The following is a 25,690-nucleotide window of genomic DNA, read 5'->3' as shown; positions in this document are numbered from 1 at the left end:
CCCCAGGCCCCGTGTCCCGCAGGGGCCCCCACGAGAATATAGTATTCTATACTATTGCAACTTTTTTTTATGGAAGGGGCCCCCGAAATTGCTTTGCCCCAGGCCCCCTGAATCCTCTGGGCAGCCCTGGGTCTGAGTTGTGCCCACTGGAGCTGGGGATAGGGAGGCCCAAAGGGGCTGCAAGTAACCTTTTACACTCCCTGAACTGGGGCAATCTGGCTCCTGGGGAAGTCTGCTGTCAGGAGGCTCTGAAGGGACATTCTGGCAGCTGGGGATCACTGGGGCTTAGGTACACCTTTCCAGTGCTAGGGAGGCTGGTATGAGGAGAGCAAAGGGGGATCCCCGCTAGGCAGGAGTAATCCTCGCCTGCCCAGATCCACCAAGTTTGTGCATACTTTGCAGTGATGGACTGGCATAAAGCAGCCTCTACCTGGACACTGTCCAATTCCCCACCTACTTGGCAGGGGGCTCTGGGGAGGAGAGTTGTAACTGTCGTTTAGGGGCTGGAGGAGGAGACAGCCACCTCTCTGTGCAGCTGAGCAGTTCTGAGTTCAGGTAGGTTGAGAGGGGGCAGAGAAGGAGTATGTAGGCTACTGCATACACTGCTCCATGGTCAATGTCCTCTCCAGTGCACTTGGAAAATGCACGGCTATGCAATGGGAGCAGCAGGTAGCCACCCAGCCTGGGCCAGTCTTTGAAGAGAATTCAGTTTAACTGGAGCACTTCACACCTTTGGCAGCTTCCCAGGAGTCCAAGAGCCACACTTAATTTGCACATAAATGTACATCCCTTAACGCACCGTCCTTCTATAGCTCCCTCTATCGGAGGGGTACAACCTGGCTATGAGTTTAGCCGGCCCATTCAGCTGGAGGAAGGCCGTCACCCCCATTTTACTGGTGGGGGACAGAGGCTTAGAGCGGCACAGTGACTTATGCTCTAGGAATTATTCTGGGGCAGTTCTCTGGTCTGTGTGACACAAGGGGTCAGACAAGATGGCCACAGGGGTCCCTGCTGGCCTTGGAGTCTTGGAATTATTCAAAGTCAGACAGCAAGTCAGTGACAGGCCGGAGAGTGGGACTCACGACTGCTGTCTGCCAGTCCTGTACCTTCACCATAAAGACAATCTTTCTTCAGGTGTGATATCAGCATTTTCTGTGACCAAGAACATACATTCCTTGTGCCTGTTTCAGTGTTTGATCATTTTTCTGTCTCTTGTAGTTCAGAGGGGTGGCCACAGGCCATGTTTTAGAACCCCAAAGCTGTCTTTGAGTCTGGGTGACACTTTGATTCAACAGAATGTGTAAGCCACCAGCTGTCCAGTACGATCAGTTTACAGTGCGGTACCCATCCACGCTGGCGCTCAGTTTCAGGCACGAGGGGATTTTTTGAGAAAGAAGGGGATGAAAGGAGGAAAACTTCCTCTGTCTTAGTCACAGACATGATTCTACAGTATTGTGCTAGATACGAGGATGTGTACCAGGGCCCAGGGTTCAACTTGTGGCTACATGACAGTGTGGCTTCTTCCTTAGCGAAATGGCTTCAGCGTGGCTTTCCCACAGTAAGTCTCTCTCACCCAACAGCACCAAACCTTAAATTCTAATCAAGCATTTACTCCTATCTTCTGCAAAGGGAGGGAGAGACTGTTGTCATCTTCAAATACTTGGGAGATACAGTAGTCAGATACTCCCGTGAGGGGCGCCGGTTTGAGAACCTATGCAGAAGTTTTAATACATTTCTTTGCACCAAATGGCAAATATTGTTTTTCAGAAGAATTTTTTATAAGCCAGGGATAAAAGCCATGCTGGCTGGCATGATTATCCAATACTAGGAAAATAAACACCACCAGAGGCAAAGAAATCCTCCACTTTCTCCCCTTACATTCCAACACTGCTAGACTTTGCACTGCATTAGAAACAAGGGGCAACCATCTCTTCAGTCCACATTAGCTGTAATAACTTTCAACAGAAAACTTTTCTCCAGACAAGGTGACCTTTCTATAGGCCAGTGTCCCTGTTACTCTCTCCAACTTTACTTTTGTTTCAAGAGCTTTTCGCTGTCCCATTTCCCCCCAAGGATTCTGTCTCTGTGCATGTTTGTTTGGAGACTGGCTTTGAGAATTCACATGAAAAATGGGGATGTCTTCTAAAACTGGGCCCAAGAACAAGCAATGACTATTAGAGACTCATAAAATCCTGGAGGGAAAATCTTTAATCAAAGGATTTCTAGAGGGGAATTAAAATGTAGCATTAATGTTCATCAGAAAACCAGCAATAATGCACAGTACAAGGTATTTTTAATGGCTGGTTATACAGTCAGGATTTCACTGTGAAACCTATTTTATGTGACCCTACAAACAAACAACAAAAATGGTCATCTAGGTAGGTCTTTAACTAGAAAGATTTTTGTTGTATGTGTAAATTGGGTGCTGATGAGGGGTGTTGGATTCACAGCCCTGGAGGATGACGCCTTCTGTCCTCAGAATGTGCACAGAACATGTACTGCTATGTATTTAGCTGGAGGAAGCATCCAGAATGTGCTGGGCACAGTCCCCATCTCAAAGAGCATGCACAGAATCCCTAGCGTGGCAAGGTTCCCTCCACGGTCCTGCCCATGTGGCTCAACTATGATCTGGAGGAATCACTTCTACAGGCAAGTTATTTCCTCGTGGTTGTCACAGAGTTGCTTGAACTCCCCCTGTTGGGCACTCAGACTGCTGTGAGGGACCCATTGCTGAATCCCACATGCTCTCAGCTGGCTGGGGCAGGCAGGTCTAGGCTCTGTCCCTGGCTTTGGGGCTCTAGGCGCACACTCCAGGTGCTGACTTCATGTCTGACACCCCACTTGGCAGTGGGAACTCCTCCTTTGATCCAGTTGCCTTGCCCCTGAAATGAGTGCTGTCTCCCCCTAGCCTCCCAGTAGCTCTTGCACATTCCTTAGAATCCCACGGAAGGTGCAGCCTTCTGGCTTACAGTTTGCCTCTTCCAGGGCACACAACACTGGAAACCAACCGACACAGAGACAAACTTTGCACAGGATTCTAAAACACTTAAGAGAGAAGGCACAAGAGAGCACAGGTAATTTAGCAAATGCCACCATGAAGGCAACACCCCTCATTCTAGCTCACCCTTCCCTGGGGGGTCCTTGGAGGACCATCAGAGTTCAGGCAGGCAGGGTTCCCCCTGCAGCAGCTGTTCTCTGCTTGGGCCGGTGAAAGTGGCCAGAGACCCAGAGAAGGCAGCTCCTGCCCTTTGATAACCTTCCAGTCTCCTCTGCCAGGTCACTCCCTGATCAGCCTCGTCAGGTGATCACAGATCCCTACTAGATGACTTCATTGCCAGGCAACCTCTCCTCTCACAAACCAGTTCTCCTAGCTAGGATCCAGTCTTTGGTCTAAGGCAGTGGTTCTCAACCTGTTTACCATTGTGGGTCACATATGCAGCTCTCCGTGTGTTGTGTGGGCCACAGCCTCTCTCTCTGTCTTTCTCTCTCTGTATATATACTACTTATACATCTAAAAAAAAAGGTTTAGTATTAGTTATCTGACAGTAATACGATTCGAATTGATATGGTACCTTTCATTTCAACACTGGCAAACATCCATCAAGAGCATTTTAAATTAGCAAAATAAGTCAAAACCTTAACGGCTACAATTGATGTGGTCTCACTTACATGTTCTATTAGTGGGAGATCTGGCAACTTCCTTTGTTCGAAGCAGTAATTGCGTCACAGTCAGGTTGAAGATGGGTGACAACACACCACAGCTGGGCATGAAGGGTTGCATCAGTCAAGCGTGCAGGCTATTGGGACTTTACCCGGCCCATGGCTGAGAATGTACGTTCACAAATGTGAGCCCATCTAAACAGAGGCCATATTTTGACAATTGGATAGCCAGAATTTCTGAAAGATCTGAGATCTGCCAACATACTGTGTCGTTGCTTAACTGCAGATTTTTTATCCTTATGACTTCATTTTTGTTTTTCAAATAATTAAAGAGACAGACCACAGATTGATTAAAGAGGGAATATACAGTCAATAAAAATATTAAGTGATTAAAATCATTAGAGATATTAATAATACTATTTTAATTACTAAAGGCTATGTCAGCAAATTTTGTCCAGCACACATTTCCATAGTTCCTGAACAGAAGTTGCATGCTGTGCTGCATAAGTTGCTCCCTGTCCCTACAAATCTGACAGCTCCTCTTCCAGTTCCTGCCTGGGAACATTCAATGTTGTGGCAAGATCTATTAAAATAGGGAAGGTGTAAGGATCCCATGGAAAAGCACTAGCAGACTCTACTTTCACAAAATTGCCAAAACGTGATAAACTTCTCTTGCAGCTGCTGTATCAAAGCAACAACTATTTCTCTTTTGTAACTTTCCAGAGCACCTTCGCATGCTATGTTTAACACCGGGAAATGTGTGAGGTCTCCTTTAATTTGAATGATGTACATTTCAAGTTCGATCTTAAAACTGGCAACAGCGTACATTAACTCATTAATTACTTTTCCTTCACTCTGTAGTTGTACATTCAGCTTGTTAGACGCCCAGTGAAACCGGCAAGGAATACCAAGTCTCTTTTCCTGCTCTCATATTTTAATTTGGGAGATTTACCTTCCTCTCTGATTTCAGAAGAAACCACACAATTTCTGGAAGTAATGCAACAAATCTCTGAAGAACCTCGATTTAGCCATCTTACTTAGGGTTTAACAGTATCTCGCCATATGAAGACTCAATTTCTTGAAGCAAAGAAAGAAAGTGGTGGTGTAATTAATGTCTGGCATGAATGAAGTTTATTACTTTAACAACTGTGTACATTATTCCCTTCATGCAGCCATCTCCTGAGTTGTTGCACAGAATCTGTTGATGCACAATAGAGTGAAATGCCAACAAATTGGCCTGATTCTTTGTCATTTCGGTAACTAGTCCCTGATGTTAACCAGTCATACTTGGAGCTCCATCTGTTGTAACAGAAACAATGGAATTTAGTGGAACATTAATTTAACTGCAGGCTTGACAAACAGCAATGTACATATCCTCCCCACAAGTACGATCGTGTAGTGACTGGAGCAAAACCAAGTCTCTGATAATTTTATAGTTGACTGTATCAATCATCGAATCCAAATGCAAAGTTGTGCTATGTTCCCTATGTCTGTTGATTCATAAACTGCTAAATTTAAACTGCAGCAAAGGCAATCTTCGATTTAAATTGGATAGCCAGAATTTCTGAAAGATCTGAGATCTGCCAACATACTGTGTCGTTGCTTAACTGCAGATTTTTTATCCTTATGACTTCATTTTTGTTTTTCAAATAATTTAAGAGACAGACCACAGATTGATTAAAGAGGGAATATACAGTCAATAAAAATATTAAGTGATTAAAATCATTAGAGATATTAATAATACTATTTTAATTACTAAAGGCTATGTCAGCAAACACACTAGGTCACGTGACCACCCACTCTTCATACTCCTAACCAGAAGTGTCTCCCCCCTCAGTTCTGTCTGTCACCCCCATCTCACGTACTCTGGTAGTGCACGTGGAGACACGTTGGAGGTCGGTAAGGAGATGCTGTTAGAAACACACTTTATTATATGGGAAAGTGGTCTCGATGATCCAGGTAGATGAAAGTCCTTTCACAGATGCAATGTGCCTTAATGGTGCAAGATTAAACCCTATCCACCGATTTAACTGTAGTACAAGGAACTCACTCAGGCATAGGTGCCGACTCCGTGGGTGCTCTGGGGCTGGAGCACTCATGGAAAAATAATAGTGGGTGCTCACCACCCTCGCGCAGCCCCGCCGATCAGCTCCTCCCCATCCCCCTCAGTGCCTCCCACCTGCTGGCAGGTCCCGATCAGCTTCTCCCCCCAGTGCCGCCCTCCCGCCAGTGTTCAGCTGTTCAGCGGCATGCAGGAGGCGCTGGGGGGGCAGGGGTAGGAGCAGGGGCGGGGACCACTTGGGGGAGGGGGCAGAACGGAGTGGGAAGAGGTGGGGTGGGGATGGGAAGGGGCGGAGGCTTGGGGCAAGGGGTGGAGTGGGGGCGAGGCCTGGGGTGGAGTGAGGGTTGAGCACCCCCCGGGAAATCACAAAATCGGCACTCAGGTTCCTTTTCTGACTGAGTGGTCAGGAGCCTGGTTCAGGCAAGCAAGTCCTTGGGGATCGCTGGAGTGGGATTAACTGCCCTCTCCCTTCTGGAACTATGTTGACAGTCTTTAAAGCTTGGAACCCAGGGGTTCAGATGCAAGCGAGTTGAGTCAATAGAACCCAAATCCCGGATCCAATATGCAGTGGTGGATTAGCCCCGGCCAATTGGGGGCCCCAGAAAAATAGGTGCCCCCTTGCCCCGACCCACTCCACTCACCCGGTGCTCCTGCTGGGGAGGTGGGCAAGCCCCTACGCCCTGACGCTGCTCTCTGGCAGGAGCACCGGGCAGAGCTGGGCAAGCCCCCGCGCCCTGACCCTGTGCCCCAGCAGGAGTGCCAGGTGGGCAGGAGCACGGGGGGGGAGAGTGGGGGGTAACTACAGGCGGAAGGGTGGGGTGGGGCCCCCACTTGCTCTGGCCCAGGACCCCACAAAACTGTAATCCGCCTCTGCCAATCTGGACAGCTGCATGGCACATAGGCGCCAACTTTTCCTGGTGTCGGTGGGTGCTCGCCCCTGGCCCCGCCCTGACTCCACCCCTGCCCTGCCTCCTCCCGCCCCTGCCCCGCCCCCATTCCAACCCCTTCCCCAAAGTCCCCGCCCCAACTCTGCCCCCTCCCTGCCCCATTGGACTCCTACCCCAAATCCCCGCCCCAGCCCCGCCTCTTCCCAGAGCGCGCCACATTCCCCCTCCTCCTCCTCCCTCCCAGCACTTGCCGCCGTGAAACAACTGTTTTGCGGTGGCAAGCACTGGGAGCTAGGGGGAGAAGCGGGGACGTGGCGCGCTCAGGGGAGGAGGCAGAGGCGGAGGTGAGCTGGGGCGGGGAGCTGCTAGTGGGTGCAGAGCACCCACCAATTTTTCCCTGTGGGTGCTCCAGCCCCGAAGCACCCGCGGAGTTGGCGCCTATGGCATGGCAAGCAGGCTACAGGTGGCGGGAAGAAAGAGGGGCTGTCTCCTCCTGAGGCTTTTCTGCAGCTATACTGGGAGACCTTCTCTCTCCTTTGCTTCCAGCTGGTCTCTGCCACGTGGAGGGAACCTGGGCTAGCCACAGCTTCTCTCCTGGGACTCTGGGGCTCTGCATGGTGGGGTCAGAAACTGCTTCCATTCTGCCTGACTGTCTTCAGTCCTCTAATTGGCTGCTGGTGACAGCTGTGGTCTCCCCAAATCCCACTGGTTGCCAGGATGACTGGGTGGGAGTCACATCCCTATCCTCTTCCCTTCAGCTGCCAGGGGAAATCAACAGTGCAGGACTCTGTCAACCCCATGGGGCCCAAAAGGGGTGTCTCTTCTCTAGTGGCACAGCCCCTTTGCTAAGGGGGGTGGGGGACTACGCTAGGAACCAGGCTGAATCATCAAACCAGGAGACCAGGGAGCCCTGAGAGAGCAATCCAAAGCAATTAAACAGACAACTTCCTGTTTCTCCTTCTGGCTTAAGTAAGGAGAGGAGGCCAACCAGAAGCGCTGGGTTCCACCTTTCGCGGCCAGGGTGGAGCTGAGCTTCAAGGATTCCCAAATGGAGCTGCTGCCCCTAGCCATCAATTAAAGGGGTGGAGTGAGGTAATGCCTCCACTCAGGAGCCCTGTGGACCTGGGTTCAATACCTCTGGGTGATGACCTATATTTAATGATATCGTTGAGCATAACAAATCTAATTTACATTGCAATAGAACCTAGATGCTTCAACATAGATACCATGGAGACCTGATGAATATAGGTGCTGGAACGAGGGGGGCTGCCGCACCCCTTGGCATGAAGTGGTTTCCATTATATATAGCGTTTGCAGTTTGTTTCAAGGGCTCTCAGCACCCCCATTATACAAATTGTTCCAGGTCCCCTGCTGATGAAGTGACAGAGTGCCTTCATGTTCAGGTTTGATCCCGCTGACTGGGGTCTGTCGGTGTTACAAGACTTGTAACACCGACAGAGCCTGGTCGTTGGCGGGCAGGATCGAACTGGAGACCTCTGGAGCTTAGTGCATGAGCCTCTACTGCACGAGCTAAAAGCCAACTGGCTGTTAGCTATGGCTGTAGAGCAGACTCATTTTCTCTCTCTCCTTAAGTGGTCTCGGTGCCACTAGATGGGACAGAACACCACACCCAGGAGGTGTGTGGGTTACACATACACTAATGATGCAGTGTGGTGACATCACTACTGGTAAATCTACACTGCAGTTGGAGGTGTAATTGCCAGCTTGGGTAAATGTAAATGCACTAGCCTTGGTTACATTAGTGTGCTCAAAACAGCCGTGTAGCCACAGAAGCAGGAGTGGCAGGACGGGCTAGCTGCCCAAGACCGAGACCCTAGGTCTGGAGTTGGGTGGCAAGTCCGTGCTGTGTAGTTACACAGCTATTTTAGTGTGCTGGCTCAGTCAAAGCTAGTGCATGTATGTCTATCTGGCTGAAAATTACGCCTCCAGCTCCCATGTGTTGGGGTAAAAAAGGAGAATGTGGTGATACGGTGGCGTACTGCCCTGATGCAGCAATGACAACCCCAACCGCTCAAAAATGGTGGGTGCCCCCCCAAATTCCTGAGGCTGCTTCTAAAATCATCTCAAATGCCAAGTCCTGGTTTTGTTTTCTTTGCCTCCTTCCGCCTGAGCCCGGACGGGCACGCAGGAGCCTGGGATTGCCGAGCATCTCCCCAAGTCCCAACTCGCCACGGAACTGCCCAAGCTGACACCTACTCTGCAAGGATGCCTTTGCCTGGTGACGTCACGTCGCTGGAATGATGCCATGGCCTGGTGACGTCACGTCGCTGGAATGATGCCATGCATGGTGACGTCACCGCGCGGAGCCTGGGGCACGCAGCGCTGCCCTCTGCCGGGCGCTCGGCGGCGCGCCGCTCCGAACGCAGTGCAGCAGGGCTGCAGTGCGCGTGCGCATGCGCATGCGCGGCCGCCTTACGCGCTGGCGTTTGGCTGCCGGGCGGTGTCTGTAGGGAGCAGCGGCGAGATGGCGGGGCGGGTGAGTGCGCGTGAGGGGCGTCCCCGTCCCCCTCCCCCCGGTTCCGGGTCCCCTTCCCCCGGTTCCCCCCCCGCCGTGTCCCGCTTTTCCTCCAGTCACCCCCCTTTCCCCCGGGCTCCCCCCTCCTCTCCCCCTTTCCCCCGGGCTCCCCGGGTCGCGTCCCCCCTCTCCTCCCCCTTCCCCCCACTCACCCCGTCCTCCCCGGGCCGAGTCCCCCAGGTCACCCCTCCTCCCCCTTCCCCCATGTCATGTCCCACTTTCCCTCCAGTCACCCCCCTTTTCCCCCGGGGTCCCCCCTCCTCTCCTCCTTCCCCCCATGCTGGGTCCCCCCTTCTCTCCAGTCACCCCTCCTTCCCCTTACCCCCAGTCACCCCCTTTTCCCCTGGGGTCCCCCCTCCTCTCCTCCTTCCCCCCATGCTGGGTCCCCCCTTCTCTCCAGTCACCCCTCCTTCCCCTTACCCCCAGTCACCCCCTTTTCCCCTGGGGTCCCCCCTCCTCTCCTCCTTCCCCCCATGCTGGGTCCCCCCTTCTCTCCAGTCACTCCTTCTTCCCCTTACCCCCAGTCACCCCCTTTTCCCCTGGGGTCCCCCCTCCTCTCCTCCTTCCCCCATGTCATGTCCCACTTTCCCTCCAGTCACTCCCCTTTTCCCCCGGGGTCCCCCCTCCTCTCCTCCTTCCCCCCATGCTGGGTCCCCCCTTCTCTCCAGTCACCCCTCCTTCCCCTTACCCCCAGTCACCCCCTTTTCCCCTGGGGTCCCCCCTCCTCTCCTCCTTCCCCCCATGCTGGGTCCCCCCTTCTCTCCAGTCACCCCTCCTTCCCCTTACCCCCAGTCACCCCCTTTTCCCCTGGGGTCCCCCCTCCTCTCCTCCTTCCCCCCATGCTGGGTCCCCCCTTCTCTCCAGTCACTCCTTCTTCCCCTTACCCCCAGTCACCCCCTTTTCCCCTGGGGTCCCCCCTCCTCTCCTCCTTCCCCCCATGCTGGGTCCCCCCTTCTCTCCAGTCACTCCTTCTTCCCCTTACCCCCAGTCACCCCCTTTTCCCCTGGGGTCCCCCCTCCTCTCCTCCTTCCCCCATGTCATGTCCCACTTTCCCTCCAGTCACTCCCCTTTTCCCCCGGGGTCCCCCCTCCTCTCCTCCTTCCCCCCATGCTGGGTCCCCCCTTCTCTCCAGTCACCCCTCCTTCCCCTTACCCCCAGTCACCCCCTTTTCCCCTGGGGTCCCCCCTCCTCTCCTCCTTCCCCCCATGCTGGGTCCCCCCTTCTCTCCAGTCACTCCTTCTTCCCCTTACCCCCAGTCACCCCCTTTTCCCCTGGGGTCCCCCCTCCTCTCCTCCTTCCCCCATGTCATGTCCCACTTTCCCTCCAGTCACCCCCCTTTTCCCCCGGGGTCCCCCCTCCTCTCCTCCTTCCCCCCATGCTGGGTCCCCCCTTCTCTCCAGTCACCCCTCCTTCCCCTTACCCCCAGTCACCCCCTTTTCCCCTGGGGTCCCCCCTCCTCTCCTCCTTCCCCCCATGCTGGGTCCCCCCTTCTCTCCAGTCACCCCTCCTTCCCCTTACCCCCAGTCACCCCCTTTTCCCCTGGGGTCCCCCCTCCTCTCCTCCTTCCCCCCATGCTGGGTCCCCCCTTCTCTCCAGTCACCCCTCCTTCCCCTTACCCCCAGTCACCCCCTTTTCCCCTGGGGTCCCCCCTCCTCTCCTCCTTCCCCCCATGCTGGGTCCCCCCTTCTCTCCAGTCACTCCTTCTTCCCCTTACCCCCAGTCACCCCCTTTTCCCCTGGGGTCCCCCCTCCTCTCCTCCTTCCCCCATGTCATGTCCCACTTTCCCTCCAGTCACCCCCCTTTTCCCCCGGGGTCCCCCCTCCTCTCCTCCTTCCCCCCATGCTGGGTCCCCCCTTCTCTCCAGTCACCCCTCCTTCCCCTTACCCCCAGTCACCCCCTTTTCCCCTGGGGTCCCCCCTCCTCTCCTCCTTCCCCCCATGCTGGGTCCCCCCTTCTCTCCAGTCACCCCTCCTTCCCCTTACCCCCAGTCACCCCCTTTTCCCCTGGGGTCCCCCCTCCTCTCCTCCTTCCCCCCATGCTGGGTCCCCCCTTCTCTCCAGTCACTCCTTCTTCCCCTTACCCCCAGTCACCCCCTTTTCCCCTGGGGTCCCCCCTCCTCTCCTCCTTCCCCCCATGCTGGGTCCCCCCTTCTCTCCAGTCACTCCTTCTTCCCCTTACCCCCAGTCACCCCCTTTTCCCCTGGGGTCCCCCCTCCTCTCCTCCTTCCCCCATGTCATGTCCCACTTTCCCTCCAGTCACCCCCCTTTTCCCCCGGGGTCCCCCCTCCTCTCCTCCTTCCCCCCATGCTGGGTCCCCCCTTCTCTCCAGTCACCCCCCTTTCCCCCAGGCCGGGTCCCCCAGGTCACCCCTCCTCCTCCTTCCCCCCCATGTCATGTCCCACTTTCCCTCCAGTCACCCCCCTTTCCCCCGGGCCGGGTCCCCTAGGTCACCCCTCCTCCTCCTTCCCCCCATGTCATGTCCCACTTTCCCTCCAGTCACCCCCCTTTTCCCCCGGGCCCCCCCTCCTCTCCTTCTCCCCCCACACTGGGTCCCCCTTTCTCGCCAGTCACCCCCTTTTCCCCGGGCTGTGTCCCCCAGGTCATGGCCCACACACAGGAGGGGAATGTGGGACTGACAGGTGCCCCTGTCCCTAGTCCCCCAACACTCATCCTTCATGTCCCCCTTCTCAGAGTCCCACCTCTCCCCTTCCCATCACCTGATCCCTCAGCCCCTGTTCCCACTTGATCTTCCAATGCGAATCCCCTTCCCCTCCCGGCGAGCACTTGCTTTTATAGTTTATTTTCTGTTCAGAAAATAATTTCAGCGTGATTGTCCTTAGATTACATTTCCCCATAATAAAAATCCCCCTTGATAGAGGCAGATTGCAACAATATGGTTGCTTTTAATTAAAGATTCTTGTCCTAGGTTGGGATTTGACCTCAGGTTTGATCATCCCTTAGAAATTAGATTGACCTAGTTTTGTCAAGGTTGTGAAAAATTAAACCTGTTGAGCCCTCTGGTTAGGTTTACCTAGCCCCTGCTGTAGAAGTGGGTAGGTCAGTGGAAGAATTTTTCTGTTGATTTAGCTACCACCTCTCAGAGAGATGGATTAGCTGCATTGGTGGAAGAAACCTCTTCTGTTGATGTAGGAAGCCTCTACACTATGACATTGCACACAGCAGCAGAGCTGCAGGGACACAGCCATGCCACTGTAGTGTAAATGTAGGTTTACAAGGCCTGGGTTAGAGCTGGGATTAGAATTTGACGACTGATATTCCCAGGTTTTATAATAAAGAGGTAACTTTCTAAATAGCCCCTCGGTCTGCACATGCTCAGTTTAATTCTTTAGCTCATCATTCAATGCAAGAGGCTTCTGACAAGCTAAACTAGAGTAACAAAACCTTTTTCAAAGTAAATTTTCGTTTGATTTTTCCTCAGAGGGCTGTGCACTCTGTGAGGATAACCTTCAAATGCTGGAGACCCTGGTGCAATGGAGCACTTGTTTGATCTCTCCCTGTAAGCAAAATTTGGGTGCCAGAATCTCTTAAAGTTAAGAGAAACTATTTTTTTCAGGCGCTGTATCTTGGGAGCCCCTTGTTCAAATGTCCCCAAATTTGGATCCCTAACAGAACCCCGTGCTGCCATAAGGCACACCAAATTTCAAGGCAACCTGAGCAACCGTGTAGATATTGGAGCACTTAGATTCAAGCTTTAAACAGAAATCTGGTCTGAACTTTTACTGTAATAATGTCAAGCTTAACAGCTAGGTCATGAAGTAGAACACACAGTAGGTAGTTGGTGCCAAGGGGGTTCAATCTTAAGAGAGTACTGAAGCAGAATGTAGGAATATGCAAGAGTTCAGCAGTAGGCTCAACTTCATGGGCACGTTTTCCATGGCATTACATCCCTTATTAGATGTGAATTTGGCCCTTAGTCAGCAGGCATCAGGAGCTGAAGCCTGATTGTTCTCCAGGTTGTATATTTGTGCATATAGATCTTGGTACAGTAATGTCATGGAAAAGTATTGTGCAGTACCCTTTAGTTTACTGAATAAGATTGTATTTGTAACAGGAAAATAAATCTGATGATTATTCAGGACCGGGTGTGCCGGTATTGTCGATAGTTCCTGGTGCTTTGATAAAGCTAAGAACGGAGAGCAGACACCTCATATGTTGCATACTGAGGGCTTGTCTACACTACCGCTTAAGTTGATGTAAGTTACGTCGCTCAGGGGTGTGAAAAAACGTACATTGACTTAATGTGGTGTCTACACCATGCTGTGTCGGCGAGAGAGTGTCCGCCGCTCATTGATAGATTAATTACGTCGAGGTTGAGGATGATCTCTTTCACAGGTTTTATTTTTTATGGGTCCTTGGTCACTGAGGAGTCCGATCCTTGAGCCACAGGCTTGTTGGCAGAAGTTGCAGGTGGTTGGAAGTCAGGGTTGGGCCACGATTGCTGCATGACAGTTATCTGACCTTTCTTTTCTGGTGTTTTTCTGCAAGCAGGGCAATGCGATTTTCCTCAAAAGTGGACGTTCCTTCTCTGAGACGTCTTCGCCAGTTCTCCCTATCCTGGGCTACTGTTTCCCAGTGTGTGGTGTTGATGCCACATCTCTTGATGTTTATTTTGAAGGTGTCTTTAAAGCCTTTCTTTTGGCTTCCTCATTTTCTTTCTCCTTTGGTGAGTTGGGAGTACAGCAATTGTTTTGGTAAGCGTACGTCAGGCATGCGCACACAGTGCCCACTCCACCTCAGCTGGTACTGGATAATCAGGGCCTCAACACTGATGTTGGTCCCTGTGAGGACACTGACAGTGTGGTGATCCTCTCATTTTATGTTGGGGATCGTCCGAAGAAAGTGCTGGTGCTAGTGTTCCAGGTTTTTCAGATGTTTTCTATAAGTCACCCAAGTCTCACAGCCATAGAGGAGAGTTGGCATTACCACTACTTTGTAAACTAAAAGTTAGTGTGTGTTCTGTTGTGATTGTTAAACATCTGGTGAGACAGACTGCCAAAGGCAAGCCTGGCATAGCGGATTCTGTGCTGAATCTCAATGTCTATGTTTGCCCTCTGTGAGAGATGGCTGCCAAGATAGGCAAAGTATCCTACATTTTTCCAGTTCTTCTCTGTCAATGGAAATCTTCCTTGCTGGCTATGATGATTGATCAGGAGCTGGCTGGAGGAGAACTTTTTTTTTTTTTGCTGATGTTCAGAGGTAGCTCTAGGCTATTAAGCAAAGCAGTTAAACAAATGAACAATAAAGCATCAGGCCCTTCCATATTTATCTGATATAGCGATGGAAGGGCAAGATGCACAGGAAGTGTTGTGGATTCTTTGCTAGGTTAGAATCCTGCTGAAGGCTCCTTGCTTGCTTAGTCACCTAATTTCAGGACACCTCTAGAACCTCTGAAGTGGTGGAGTCCTATATATAATTGGAAAAACCAGTCTGCTGCAATGTGCTGTTGTGCTTTTGGGGCGGGGGAAAGCACCTTTGTAGGTATTGCCTCCTATGCAGGTTTTAAATGTAATGGCTAGTTCTTTAAAATCTCTATCCTTTTTAGCTTGTTTTTAAAAGTAGCAGTAAAGAAATGCATTTACAATAAAGTCAACAAATAGTGTCCCATCATGCTTAAAGAGTTATACGACACAACAGATTTTACTGAAATCCATGCAGGACAACTTTTTCTATTAATAAACTGCTTTAGTCAGGAGAATGAAGACTGTTCTGACCATTAAATGAAAGATATCACTTGGATCGAAAAAAGAAAAATCTTGATGCTCTACCCTGCGTCCAGGAAGGAGTACATCATAGTTGTCCAGGACAACGAGGTCCGGTATAGGCTTTGTGCACTCAGAGTTCATCCCTAAAGTAACATTAACATCTGAGAGTGGACAGAACTGCTTGTAGAAAAATGAGTTGGCTTGTTCTTCTGCTGTTTTAATACTATGATGTAGTGATGATGGGTTAGGTGTTAAACTCATAATTCATTAACTGTTCGGTATCTGCAGGCCAGGGCTCAAAAATCTATTCACCAGCAAAACAAACTTTGGGATCTGAACCTACCCCTTTTTGAAACAGTTGTCAGTCTCCTCTTTTAGCTGTTTGGTATGGCTAGTTAAACCAGTGATGATGTAAATTATGGGTAAGATGTGGATGGTAGAGTCTCACAGCTTGGGAATAATGATATTCCTGGTCCTGGTCAATATTTTCAGTCTTGTTCCATGCACTATTTATTGGGAATGATAAGTCTCTTGCATAAGCAGGAAGGACTTTGTATACAATATGTGTACTAGTAGCCTTACAGTTCTCTGGGATGAATAAATATTCCAGATTGTTACAAAGAGCACCCTTGAATATAGGGTAAAGTCTTAGTATGGCCATGCAATGACTTGCTCCTGTTTAAAGCTTTTCCTCTTGATGTGATGTTTCATATGAATCGCCTTTAAAGTAGCAATTTGTTACTTTGTAACTAAATTATCACAAATGGATAATCTTGGCTAGTGGGAGAAATGAGAAGTAATATTGTTTCAAAAGATGGATAAATTAAATGGTGATTCTTTTGAGCTTTGCTGCTTTCGTTGGTGGGGAAGACTAACAATAAGGGAGGAGTGTAGGGTTATTTGATTCAATATTATAAAATGGTGTTAGGAAATCTTGCTTTCTGATTGGTATCATGGCATAGTACTATGGGTAGAAACTATTTTTTGTTGATCAAACTACAGTAATAATAGTATTGTAAAGACCTGGCTAGTATGTATGCAGCACTGCCCTGCTGGGTAGAATCAAACCTGTTCAAGTGGGTCATAGGCCCTATCATGCTAACAGCTGATGGAGATTATCCGTTAGTTCAAGTGGTAGTGGTCTGTGCTTTTGTGTCAGAGGGACCTTAGTTCTGTTAGTGCCTTGAAATTCTTAATGGCTCTAATGTGCAGCTGTAGTGATAACCTTGCAGTTACTAGATAGCCATAGACTTGTTACAAGATAATTATCCTTCATTAAGAACTACTTTTTTTTGGTTTTATCCATTGTGTTTTAATCATTTATGTAGAATCATGGCAAGGATTGCTTTGTAAATAAATCTATTGGTTGACTATTATGTGGGCTTTTATGGCAAGTTTATATTTATTTTTAAAAGTTTTAATTAAATTTGAGCCAGAAATATTTGAATCACAAATTCTAAAACTTTTTAGAGAGGACATTTCAGATAGCTTTGCAAAATGATCATGAAAATCTTGGAGCCAAGCCCCCAAAATCTACTTGTGCACCCTTACTGCAATGAGAGGCAGAGGGGTAAATTATTATTTGAATTATGATTGGGGTCCTTTAGGCACTATGGAGATGTGGACCCTGTTGTGCTTAGCACGGGGCATATGCATGTTAAGTGACAGTCCCTGCCCTAGAGTTCACAATTCAAATCAGTAAGACAGGGAAATTGTGGGAGGGGAAAGAGAAGCACATCTCAGTGTTATAATGGTCATCAGAAAAATCACTTATCCTAGTGGCATAGTGATCACCAGTCCAGACCGAGCGGGAATGGAGCACGTCAGCTACTGCAAATACATACAGAACAAGTTTTAACTGCAGCATATGTAGTATGTAAAGAGAGGCCTATTAGGGTATGACTGCACAGCATTGTGGAGTAAGTGGGAGGGAGTCTCCCAGCCCATGTTGACACTCAAATTAGTGGGGCTTGCACTAGCGCTCTAAAAATAGCTGTGTAGACAGCGCTTAGAAGTTGCCCCTCAGGCTGGAGCTTGGGCTTTGAAGCCCATTCCCCTCCCTAGGCTTCAGATCCCGAGCTGCAGCCTAAATTGCAACTTCAAAGCGCTGTCTACACAGCTATTTTTAGAGCACTAACACGAGCCCCGCTAGTCCGGGTCTGTTGACCTGGTCTGGGAGGCTGGCTCCGGCTGGGTAGATCTATCCCTAAGGTCAGTTATCAATAATAATGTTATGTGGAAGAAACCCATCAACAAGGCTGATCCAATTCACTTCACATAGACCTCAGTACTGATGTCCGATGGTAACAACTTTCAGTCTGTACTATCTTGGTGCAGATTTGAAATAGTGATGCTCCTGCTAAACCCAGGGTTGTGAGTTCAACCCTTGAGGGGGCCATTTAGGGATCTGGGGGAAGAAATAAAACAAAAAAACTGTACTTGGTCCTGCTAGTGAAGGCAGGGGACTGGACTCAATGACCTTTCAAGGTCCCTTCCAGTTCTATGAGATAAGTATATCTCCATATAAGTATTCTGGATTTTTTTCTTCAACAGCAAATATATAATATTTTAACAAAACAAGCATATGTCCCTCGCGTCTCACATTTATCTTCAGACTTCTTCTCCTTGTCCAGATCTATTCTGCCCCCAACAATCTTCTATTCATTGAACTTTTTGAAACTTTGCACTTTTAGAGAGAGGTAAGGGATTGACTCTGTGTATACAAATTTGCAGAGGGACAATAGAGTTGAGGTCTGTTATTTCTTACCTTTATATATTATTTATTTATTTTAAAACATTTTTGCTGTTAGCATGCATGTTACCTCTGGAGACACAAATCCACAGTTTGAGAACTGGAAAACTAAGCATCTCTGATGGTATCTTCTAGACTGAGCACTGAGTCCCATTGGGTAGATAGAAAGATTAACCTAAATAATCTATACAGAAGCCTGTGGAACCTCATAAGATTGGGACCCTAATCCATGAACTATTGGAACTCATTTACAAAACTTTTCTTAAACATGACATGAATATATTGTCTCATACTATAGAATTAGAATTTATAATCCCTATTCCATGATGAGATATTTTTGAGCTATAATGTATCTTAATTAAAACTATCTTTAGATAGGTTTTTTCCTCAAAAAGCATTTTATCAAAAAAATCCGATTTAAATGAAAAAAATGTGATTAAAAAAAAATCATTGATTTTTATCCACCCTGATCAGGCTTTATGTAAGGTGTGTTGTGACTGCAACATCACATGGTCACAACACACTGATTCTTCCTAGTTCCTTTCTTGTGCACCAACAGGATGGAAAAACAGTCAGTTTCAACTCTCTGCTGGGTCACAAGCATCAAATAAGGAGAGCAGAGTATCCTTACATCACAATCGCAACAAAAGCTCAGCCCTTTGTGCTTAAGACTGCTTCAGACCTACTTAAGGAGACTCAATAGCTTGCCATCAGGAATATAAATGAAAATAAAAAGGTAGTGAGGAAATAGGGGAATCTAGTTTTGCGGTTTCAAGATACATTTTCAGAGTCATGGTAAAGGAGACAGGAATAGGACTAAAATACACAGGAAGAGGAACAGTTTTACTTTTGAAAGATCATATACTTTTTTCTGGTAAATTACAAGTACAGTGGTTTAATATTCATCTAGTACAGGGAGCCTAGCATCAGGTTTTAGCATCCAGTTCTCAGTGTAAGGAACAAAATCTCTCCCAGATTTAGATGCTATTGCGTAACCTGCTGTCAGGATTAGCAAGTTAAGCTTTCCTCTGTCAAATGAGGAGCGGCTTTGTCTATAAATACAAAAGTAATGCTGATTCTCATATTCAGTAGAGAATTGGCAATTAGTAACTTATTTCTACTATGAATAACAAACGTATCCCCCCTTAGGACTCCAAAAATGGAAAACACCATAACCAAGACTTCATTTAATGCCCTCAAGTTCTCTGTCTCTCTAGAAATTTGACTTCAGATTTGTGGATGGTAACAACTAGGGCTGCCAATCGATTAAAAAAATTAATTGCGTGATTAATCGCACTGTTAAACAATAATAGAATACCATTTATTTAAATATTTTTGGATGTTTTCTACATTTTCAAATGAAATACATGGCAGAATGCGGGTAAAACAGACCAGGCGACATACGATTCTCCTCCAAGGAGTTCAGTCACAAATTTAATTAACGCATTATTTTTTTAACGAGCGATATCAGCATGGAAGCATGTCCTCTGGAATGGTGGCCAAAGCATGAAGGGGTATACAAATGTTTAGCATATCTGGCATGTAAATACCTTGCAATGCTGGCTACAAAAGTCCCATGCAAATGCCTGTTCTCACTTTCTGGTGACGTAAATAAGAAGAGGGCAGCATTATCTCCTGTAAATGTAAAACTTGCTTGCCTTAGCAATTGGCTGAACAAGAAGTAGGGCTGAATGGACTTGTACGCTCTAAAGTTTTACATTGTTTTGTTTTTGAGTGCAGTTATGTAACCAAAAAAAATCTACACTTGTAAATTGCACTTTCGCAACAAAGAGATTGCACTACAGTACTTGTATGAGGTGAATTGAAAAATACTATTTCTTTTGTTTATCATTTTTACAGTGCAAATAATTATAATAAATATATACTTTGATTTCAATTACAACACAATACAATATATATGAAAATGTAGAAAAACATCCAAAATATTTAATAAATTTCAATTGGTATTCTATTGTTTAACAGTGCGATTAAAACTGATTAATTTTTTTTGTTAATCGCATGAGTTAACTGAGATTAATTGACAGCCCTAGTAACAATTTAATTGTTTTGAGTTTCCTTTATAACTTGGAGTTCGCATTGTATTAAAATCCCAAGCAATATCCCAGAAAGTTTATTCCAAGCTAAGTTCATGCTACTTCACAAGCAGTGATGATTTTATTTTAATCACAAGCACCTAACCTTTGTTTTGGACCCTTATCCTGGCTTTCAGAGGGGGATAATAGAAGCACCAATTTATGTATAGGCTATATCTGAAAATGGCTGGAAGGCGATGCTTAGCTATTTAAGTTCTTGTGTTGAAATACTTGGACCCCCTAGTATCACCGGTTCAATCCTGGTGGGGTTGACTCAGAATTTCATCATTCTGTGGTGGAGAAAATGGGATCCCTACAGTTTCTGTTAGGATCATTCAGGCAAGACATGAAGGGATTATTTTTCTTATTATGAAGGCTTGTCTGTTCTGTATGGACCCTGAAGTAATTCTTGTAAGATTACCATGCTGTCCTTATTTAAAATAATAAAAAAATCCCTTTCCAACTGCTGTGCAGTATGATGTGCACAGATTAGTTGCTGCCCTCTGTCCTAGTGGTGGCTAAATCTAAATGGTGCTGTATTTAGATGCACAGTGTCACCATTTTGGATTCTCCAGAATGAAAAATGCTGCATAAACATTACGTATTCTCAACATCAATGAGCCTCCTGCCCCCTGTGTTGCTCTTATAGTTGCCCTTGTGTCTCCGGTAATGGTTTGTTAATGTTCGGATTTGAAGTAATTAATTGTAAGGTAAGGGGGAACAAAGCAATTATCTTGCAGCATGAGAAACATCAGTGTTACCTGTAGTCATATTTATCTCATGGCAAATTGGAGGGAGAATACAGAATTAGCCTTACATTAATGTAGTTCTTAACATAAGGGCTTTGGTCACTGCAGAAGCGGGGAAGGGAAGGCTTGCCGCTGAATGAACCTCAGTAACATCTCTTTGGAGACGCTCATGTGGTTCACTCTTGTAGGCTACACTAGGTGGAAAAAATGCAGAAGGAACATGGTAGGATTTAATTTCTCATAAAAGCAGACGGTATTTTTGCCTAAATGTAATTCTGTAAAAAATGGCATCATGGGGTTCCATGTTTATATTCTCTCAATGACTGTATCAAATGTGTTCACTTCACAAGAAAGAACAGATGCATGTTTCATCTTTCCTGCTCTCTCCTTCCTAGTAGGTACTTCATTGATTCCAAGGCCAGAAGGGACTACTGTGAGCATCTAGTCTGACCTCTATAACACAGGCCATAGAACTTCTCCAAAATAATTCCTAGAGTGTATCTTTTAGTAAAACATCCAATCTTCATTTAAAAATTGTTGGTGATGGAGAATCCACCTCGAGCCTTGGTAGGTTGTCCCAATGGTTAATTACTCTCACTGTTAAAAATTTATGCCTTATTTCCAGTCTGAATTTGTCTAGCTTCAATTTCCAGCCATCAGGTTTTGTTATACTTTTCTCTGCTAGCTTCAAGAGCCCATTATTTAATATTTGTTCCCCATGTAGGTACTCTCAAACTGTAATCAAGTCACCCTTAACCTTCTCTTTGTTAAGCTAAATAGATTGAACTCCTTGATTCTGTCGCAATAAGGCATGTTTTCTAGTCCTTTAACCATTCTCTTGGCTTTTGTCTGAACTCTCTCCAATTTACAAACATCGTTGTTCGCATGTGGACACCATAACTGTGTACAGTATTCCAATAGTGGTTGCACCAGTGCCAAATAGAGAAGTAAAATAACTTCTCTACCATTCCTTGAGATTCCTCTGTATATTCATCCAAGGATCACATCATCCCTTTTGGCCACAGATTCTGTCTGGGAGCTCACGTTCAGCTGATTATCCACAATGACACCCAAATCTTTTTCAAAGTCCCTGCTTCCCAGGATATTCCCCAATCCTGTAAGTATGGCATACATTCCCCCCCCCTAGATATATACATTCACAGTTAGCCTTATTAAAATGCATACTGTTTGCTTGCACCCAGCTCATCAAGCAATCCAGATCACTCTGTATCAGTGAGCTTTCCTCCTCATTATATACCACTTCCCCAATTTTTGTGCAAACTTTCAGTGATGATTTTGTTTTCTTCCAGGTCATCAATAAAAATGTTAAATCGTTTAGGGCCAAGAACCAATCCCTGCAGGTCCCCACTGGAAATACACCCATTTAATGATAATTTCATGTTTACAGTTAAATTTTGAAACCTATCAATTGGCCAGCTTTTAATCCATTTTATGTGTGCCTTGTTAATTTTATATATTTCTAGTATTTTAATCAAAATGTCATATGGTACCAAGTCAATTGCCTTACAGAAGCCCACGTATATTATATCAACACTGTTACCCTTTTCAACCAAATTTATAATCTCTCTCTCAAAAAAAGAAAAAAATCAACTTCGTTTTACAGGATTTCTTTTCCATAAACCCATGTTGATTGGTATTGATTATAAAACCCTCCTTTAATTCTTTATCAGTCAAGTCCTGAATTAGCAGCTCCATTATTTTGTCTCCACATTATGTCCACTGTGAGCCCAATTCTCACATCATTACTGTTATTCTGGAATAAATCCACTAAAGTCAGTGGAGTCAGAGATATGATGAGTGGCCATATGCTCCTGCTTGAATGCAGCTATAAAGTGTGTGTGTGTGTGTGTGTGTGACAAAAATAAATGGAAAGAAGGGGAAGTTCTGCTTCTAGTGATTGCAGATGTCATTCCACTGTAGATATGTGTGCGCCTTGTGCACACTTGTCAGAGAACTTTTTCCCTCAGCAGTACCAGTCGGGGCAGCTTGAGTGCCCTCTGCCATCGCGTGCTACGAGGACAGAGCTGGTAACAGATAGAGCCACCCCAGACTGCCGTCAGTTCCTTCTTATTGCCAGTGATGGTTGTTGGAGCGCTTCCAGTCTTGCTATCGAAAGTTGATTTCCCTTATTCTTTATGCATAGTTTCTGTTTCTAGTAGTTGGTTAGATATAGAGCAGGGGCGGGCAAACCTTTTGGTCTGAGGCCTGCGTCGGGTTTTGTAAGTTGTATGGAGGGCCAGTTAGGGGAGGGGGTCGTGGCCCGGCCCCCACCTCCTATCTGCTCGCTCCCGGGACTCCTGCCCCATCCAACCCCCCCGTTCCCTGACGGCCCCTCAGGGACCCCTGCCCCATCCACTCACCTCTGCTCCCTGTCCTCTGACTGCCCCTGGACCCCCGCCACCCCATCCAACCCCTCCTCTCATTCCTGACGGCCCCCCTGGGACCCCTGCCCCATCCAGCCCCCCCGGGACCCCTGCTCCATCCATCCCCTCCTCTCATTCCTGACTGCCCCCCGGGATCCCTGCCCCCATTCAACCCCATGTTTCCCCCCGACTACCATCCACACCCCCGCCCCCTGACCACCCCCCGAACTCCCCTGCCCTCTATCCAACCCCCCCTGCTCCCTGACCGCGCTTCCTGGAGCACCGGTGGCTGGCGGCGCTACAGCCACGCTGCCTGCTGGAGCCGGGCCATGCTGCCACCACTTCCACCACCACGCAGCTCAGAGCACCGAGTCAAGCCGGGCTCTGCAGCTGCGCTGCCCCAGGAGCTCTCAGCCCCGCTGCCCAGAGCATTGCGCTGGCGGCGGAGCGAGCGAGCTGAGGCTGTGGGCGAGGGGGAACAGCTGGGGAGGGGCCGGGGTCGAGCCTCCTGGGCCAGGAGCTCGGGGGCTGGGCAGGACAGTCCCGCAGGCCGAATGTGGCCCGCGGGCTGTAGTTTGCCCACCCCTGATATACAGTATAGTTAGTGTTAGTTATAGGTTTCAGTTTTAGGTCCTTTATGGGCCAAGTTTGAATCTTGGTACTGGTACCATAGTCATGCCTTGTTCTCCAGGGTTTTAGTCTTGCCAGTCACGTGCCAGGCTGATGCTGGTCAGCAACCCACAGCCAGCTGCCTAAAATATTTTGGGGAGTCCCACATCAGTGACAAATGTCACATTTGTAGAGGAGTTAAGCCTTGCTCTAAAAAAGATTGAGCTATGAGACTTAAGTATCTCCTTATGGAGGTGGCATTCTGCCCTACATCAGAGCCATTGGGTTCAGAGTGTACTCCAAGTGCTTCACCATCAGTACAGGGTGTGCCATCCAAGATGTCTGTGGCACCTCATTCTATGTCTCCGATACCAAAGAACAGAGACAGATCTTCCAGGGACCCCGTTCAGCAAGATCTTCAGTACTGAGATCAGTTAGAGGCAAAGATTCAGGGAGAGACTCGGAGGGGAAACATTCCCCAGGGTGTTCCTCTTATCTCAAAAATGTGGGTTCATCGATTCCAAAACCTGTGTGAGGCCCCTCAAGGCTGTCCCCTGAAGTTCTGTTGCAGACGCACCAAATTAAAGACCTAGTTCCAGTACCGACATCATCGGAGGTGTATGCAGCCAACCGAGAACTTCTCAACCTTTCGGTACTGGTGTCCATGGTGATACAGCAAGAGTTTCAACTGGTGCTGGCAACTGTAGTTCCTACATCAGCTCCACAAGTCACTGTGGTACCGATGCCCTCCGTGCTTCAGGTACCTAAGAGGCGGTACTTTCCAGGGGCAAGACACTGTTATATCCCTGATATTGCCATCCCTGGATTTGGCTTACCTGTCTCCTGTCCACATGAATTCTGCTCCACTGTTATTGCAGGGCTCTGAATCATTTTCATCGGACTCAGAAGTGGGGTCTTTTATGTCCCATACCCGACGGGAAGCTTACCCTCCATCAGCGCCTTGGTGCGGAATCCGTGGTTGTCGCAACACTTCCAGCAGTGGACACATCGCAAGGGGCAATGGCCTACATAGGCATGGGGTCCACCACAGCAGTGGCCTTTCTGGACACTGTGGGGTGTCCCTCCGCCTGTTAGGACTTTCCCTCATCCATGTGAGCTGACTTGCTTGAGAGTGCACCAAGATCTTTGGCACCGCAGATAACATTGGCCAATGTGCAATACCGGGACTGATACCGAACAGCTGGAAGTTGCTCAGACAGTTCGTTCACCACAAGAGATACACTCAGATGCTGAGGCAATGACTGGTCTATCTTCTTCTTCTTCACCATATGGGGCTATAGAGATGGTGAACAATTCGTCACCACTGGAGATTACAAGGCTCACCAAGAACTGCTTTAAAGTGTTGGATGCTCAGGTGGAAGAAGTCAGAGAGAAATCCCACAAGCTAGTGGACATATTGGCTTCAGCAGGGCCCTCCAGAATGCCACTCCTGATTAATGAAGCGATTCTGAAGCTGATCAAATCATTTTGTCAGACCCCTTCTTTCTCCCCTCTACAATTAAATGGGCAGAGAGGAAATACTATGCCCCTTCTAAGGGTTTCAAACATCTCTATGCTCACCTGCCCCCAGGCTCCCACTAATGAGTGGGAGAGGCAGAGGCATCAAGCATCAACACTGAAGGGGATGGAATCGGCGACTGGGCTAGTTTGGTTGTAAAGTTTATTCGAGAGGAGGGCTGTAACTTAGAATTGCCAACCAGCAAGCTTGACTAAGTTGCTGGGACTTCACTCTGTGGGAACACGTCATGAAGTTTAAACGATAAGTACCTGGAGGACTCCTCCCTGGAGTTCACTCTGATGGTAGAGGAGGGCAAGCTGGTGGCAAGGACAGCTCTCTAGCAGAGCTTGGCTGCATCAGACTCACCAGCTCAATCCATGATGTCTGCGTATCTATGAGGAGATGTTCATGGCTGCAGTCTTATGGTCTCCCTCCTGAAATACAAGAGACCATTCAAGATCTGCTCTTTGAGGGTCTCTCCCTCTTTTCGGAAAAGACAGGCAATAGGCTGCATACCCTAAAGATTCCATGGCAACGCTGAAGTCACTTAGAATCTATACACTGAGTGCAGAGGAAGCAGTTCTGGTCTGTCTCACAGATATCAGAGCTTTATAACTTAGCCCCAAGAGCTGCCGAGAAATAGGGGCAGGAATTACAGGAAGCGACCACCTCTTCCTCTGTGACCGTGGCCCAGTCTAAGCACGCATTTTGACTGGT

General features: G+C 48.0%; 1 protein-coding gene across 1 annotated transcript in view; it reads left to right on the top strand.

Moving 5' to 3' along the window:
* Positions 1 to 9,045: 9,045 nt before the first annotated feature.
* NSF (N-ethylmaleimide sensitive factor, vesicle fusing ATPase) overlaps positions 9,046 to 25,690 on the top strand; it is a 174,202-nt gene continuing 157,557 nt past the window's right edge. The window contains exon 1 of the mRNA XM_065422448.1: positions 9,046 to 9,106. Coding sequence (XP_065278520.1) covers positions 9,095 to 9,106 — 12 coding nt within the window. The 5' untranslated portion in view covers positions 9,046 to 9,094. The remainder of the gene's footprint in view (positions 9,107 to 25,690) is intronic.

The sequence above is a fragment of the Emys orbicularis genome, chromosome 25 (assembly GCF_028017835.1).
Source record: "Emys orbicularis isolate rEmyOrb1 chromosome 25, rEmyOrb1.hap1, whole genome shotgun sequence".
Classification (NCBI taxonomy): domain Eukaryota; kingdom Metazoa; phylum Chordata; order Testudines; family Emydidae; genus Emys; species Emys orbicularis.
Note: the sequence above shows the minus strand (reverse complement) of the source record. Positions and strands in the feature narration are given on the sequence as shown.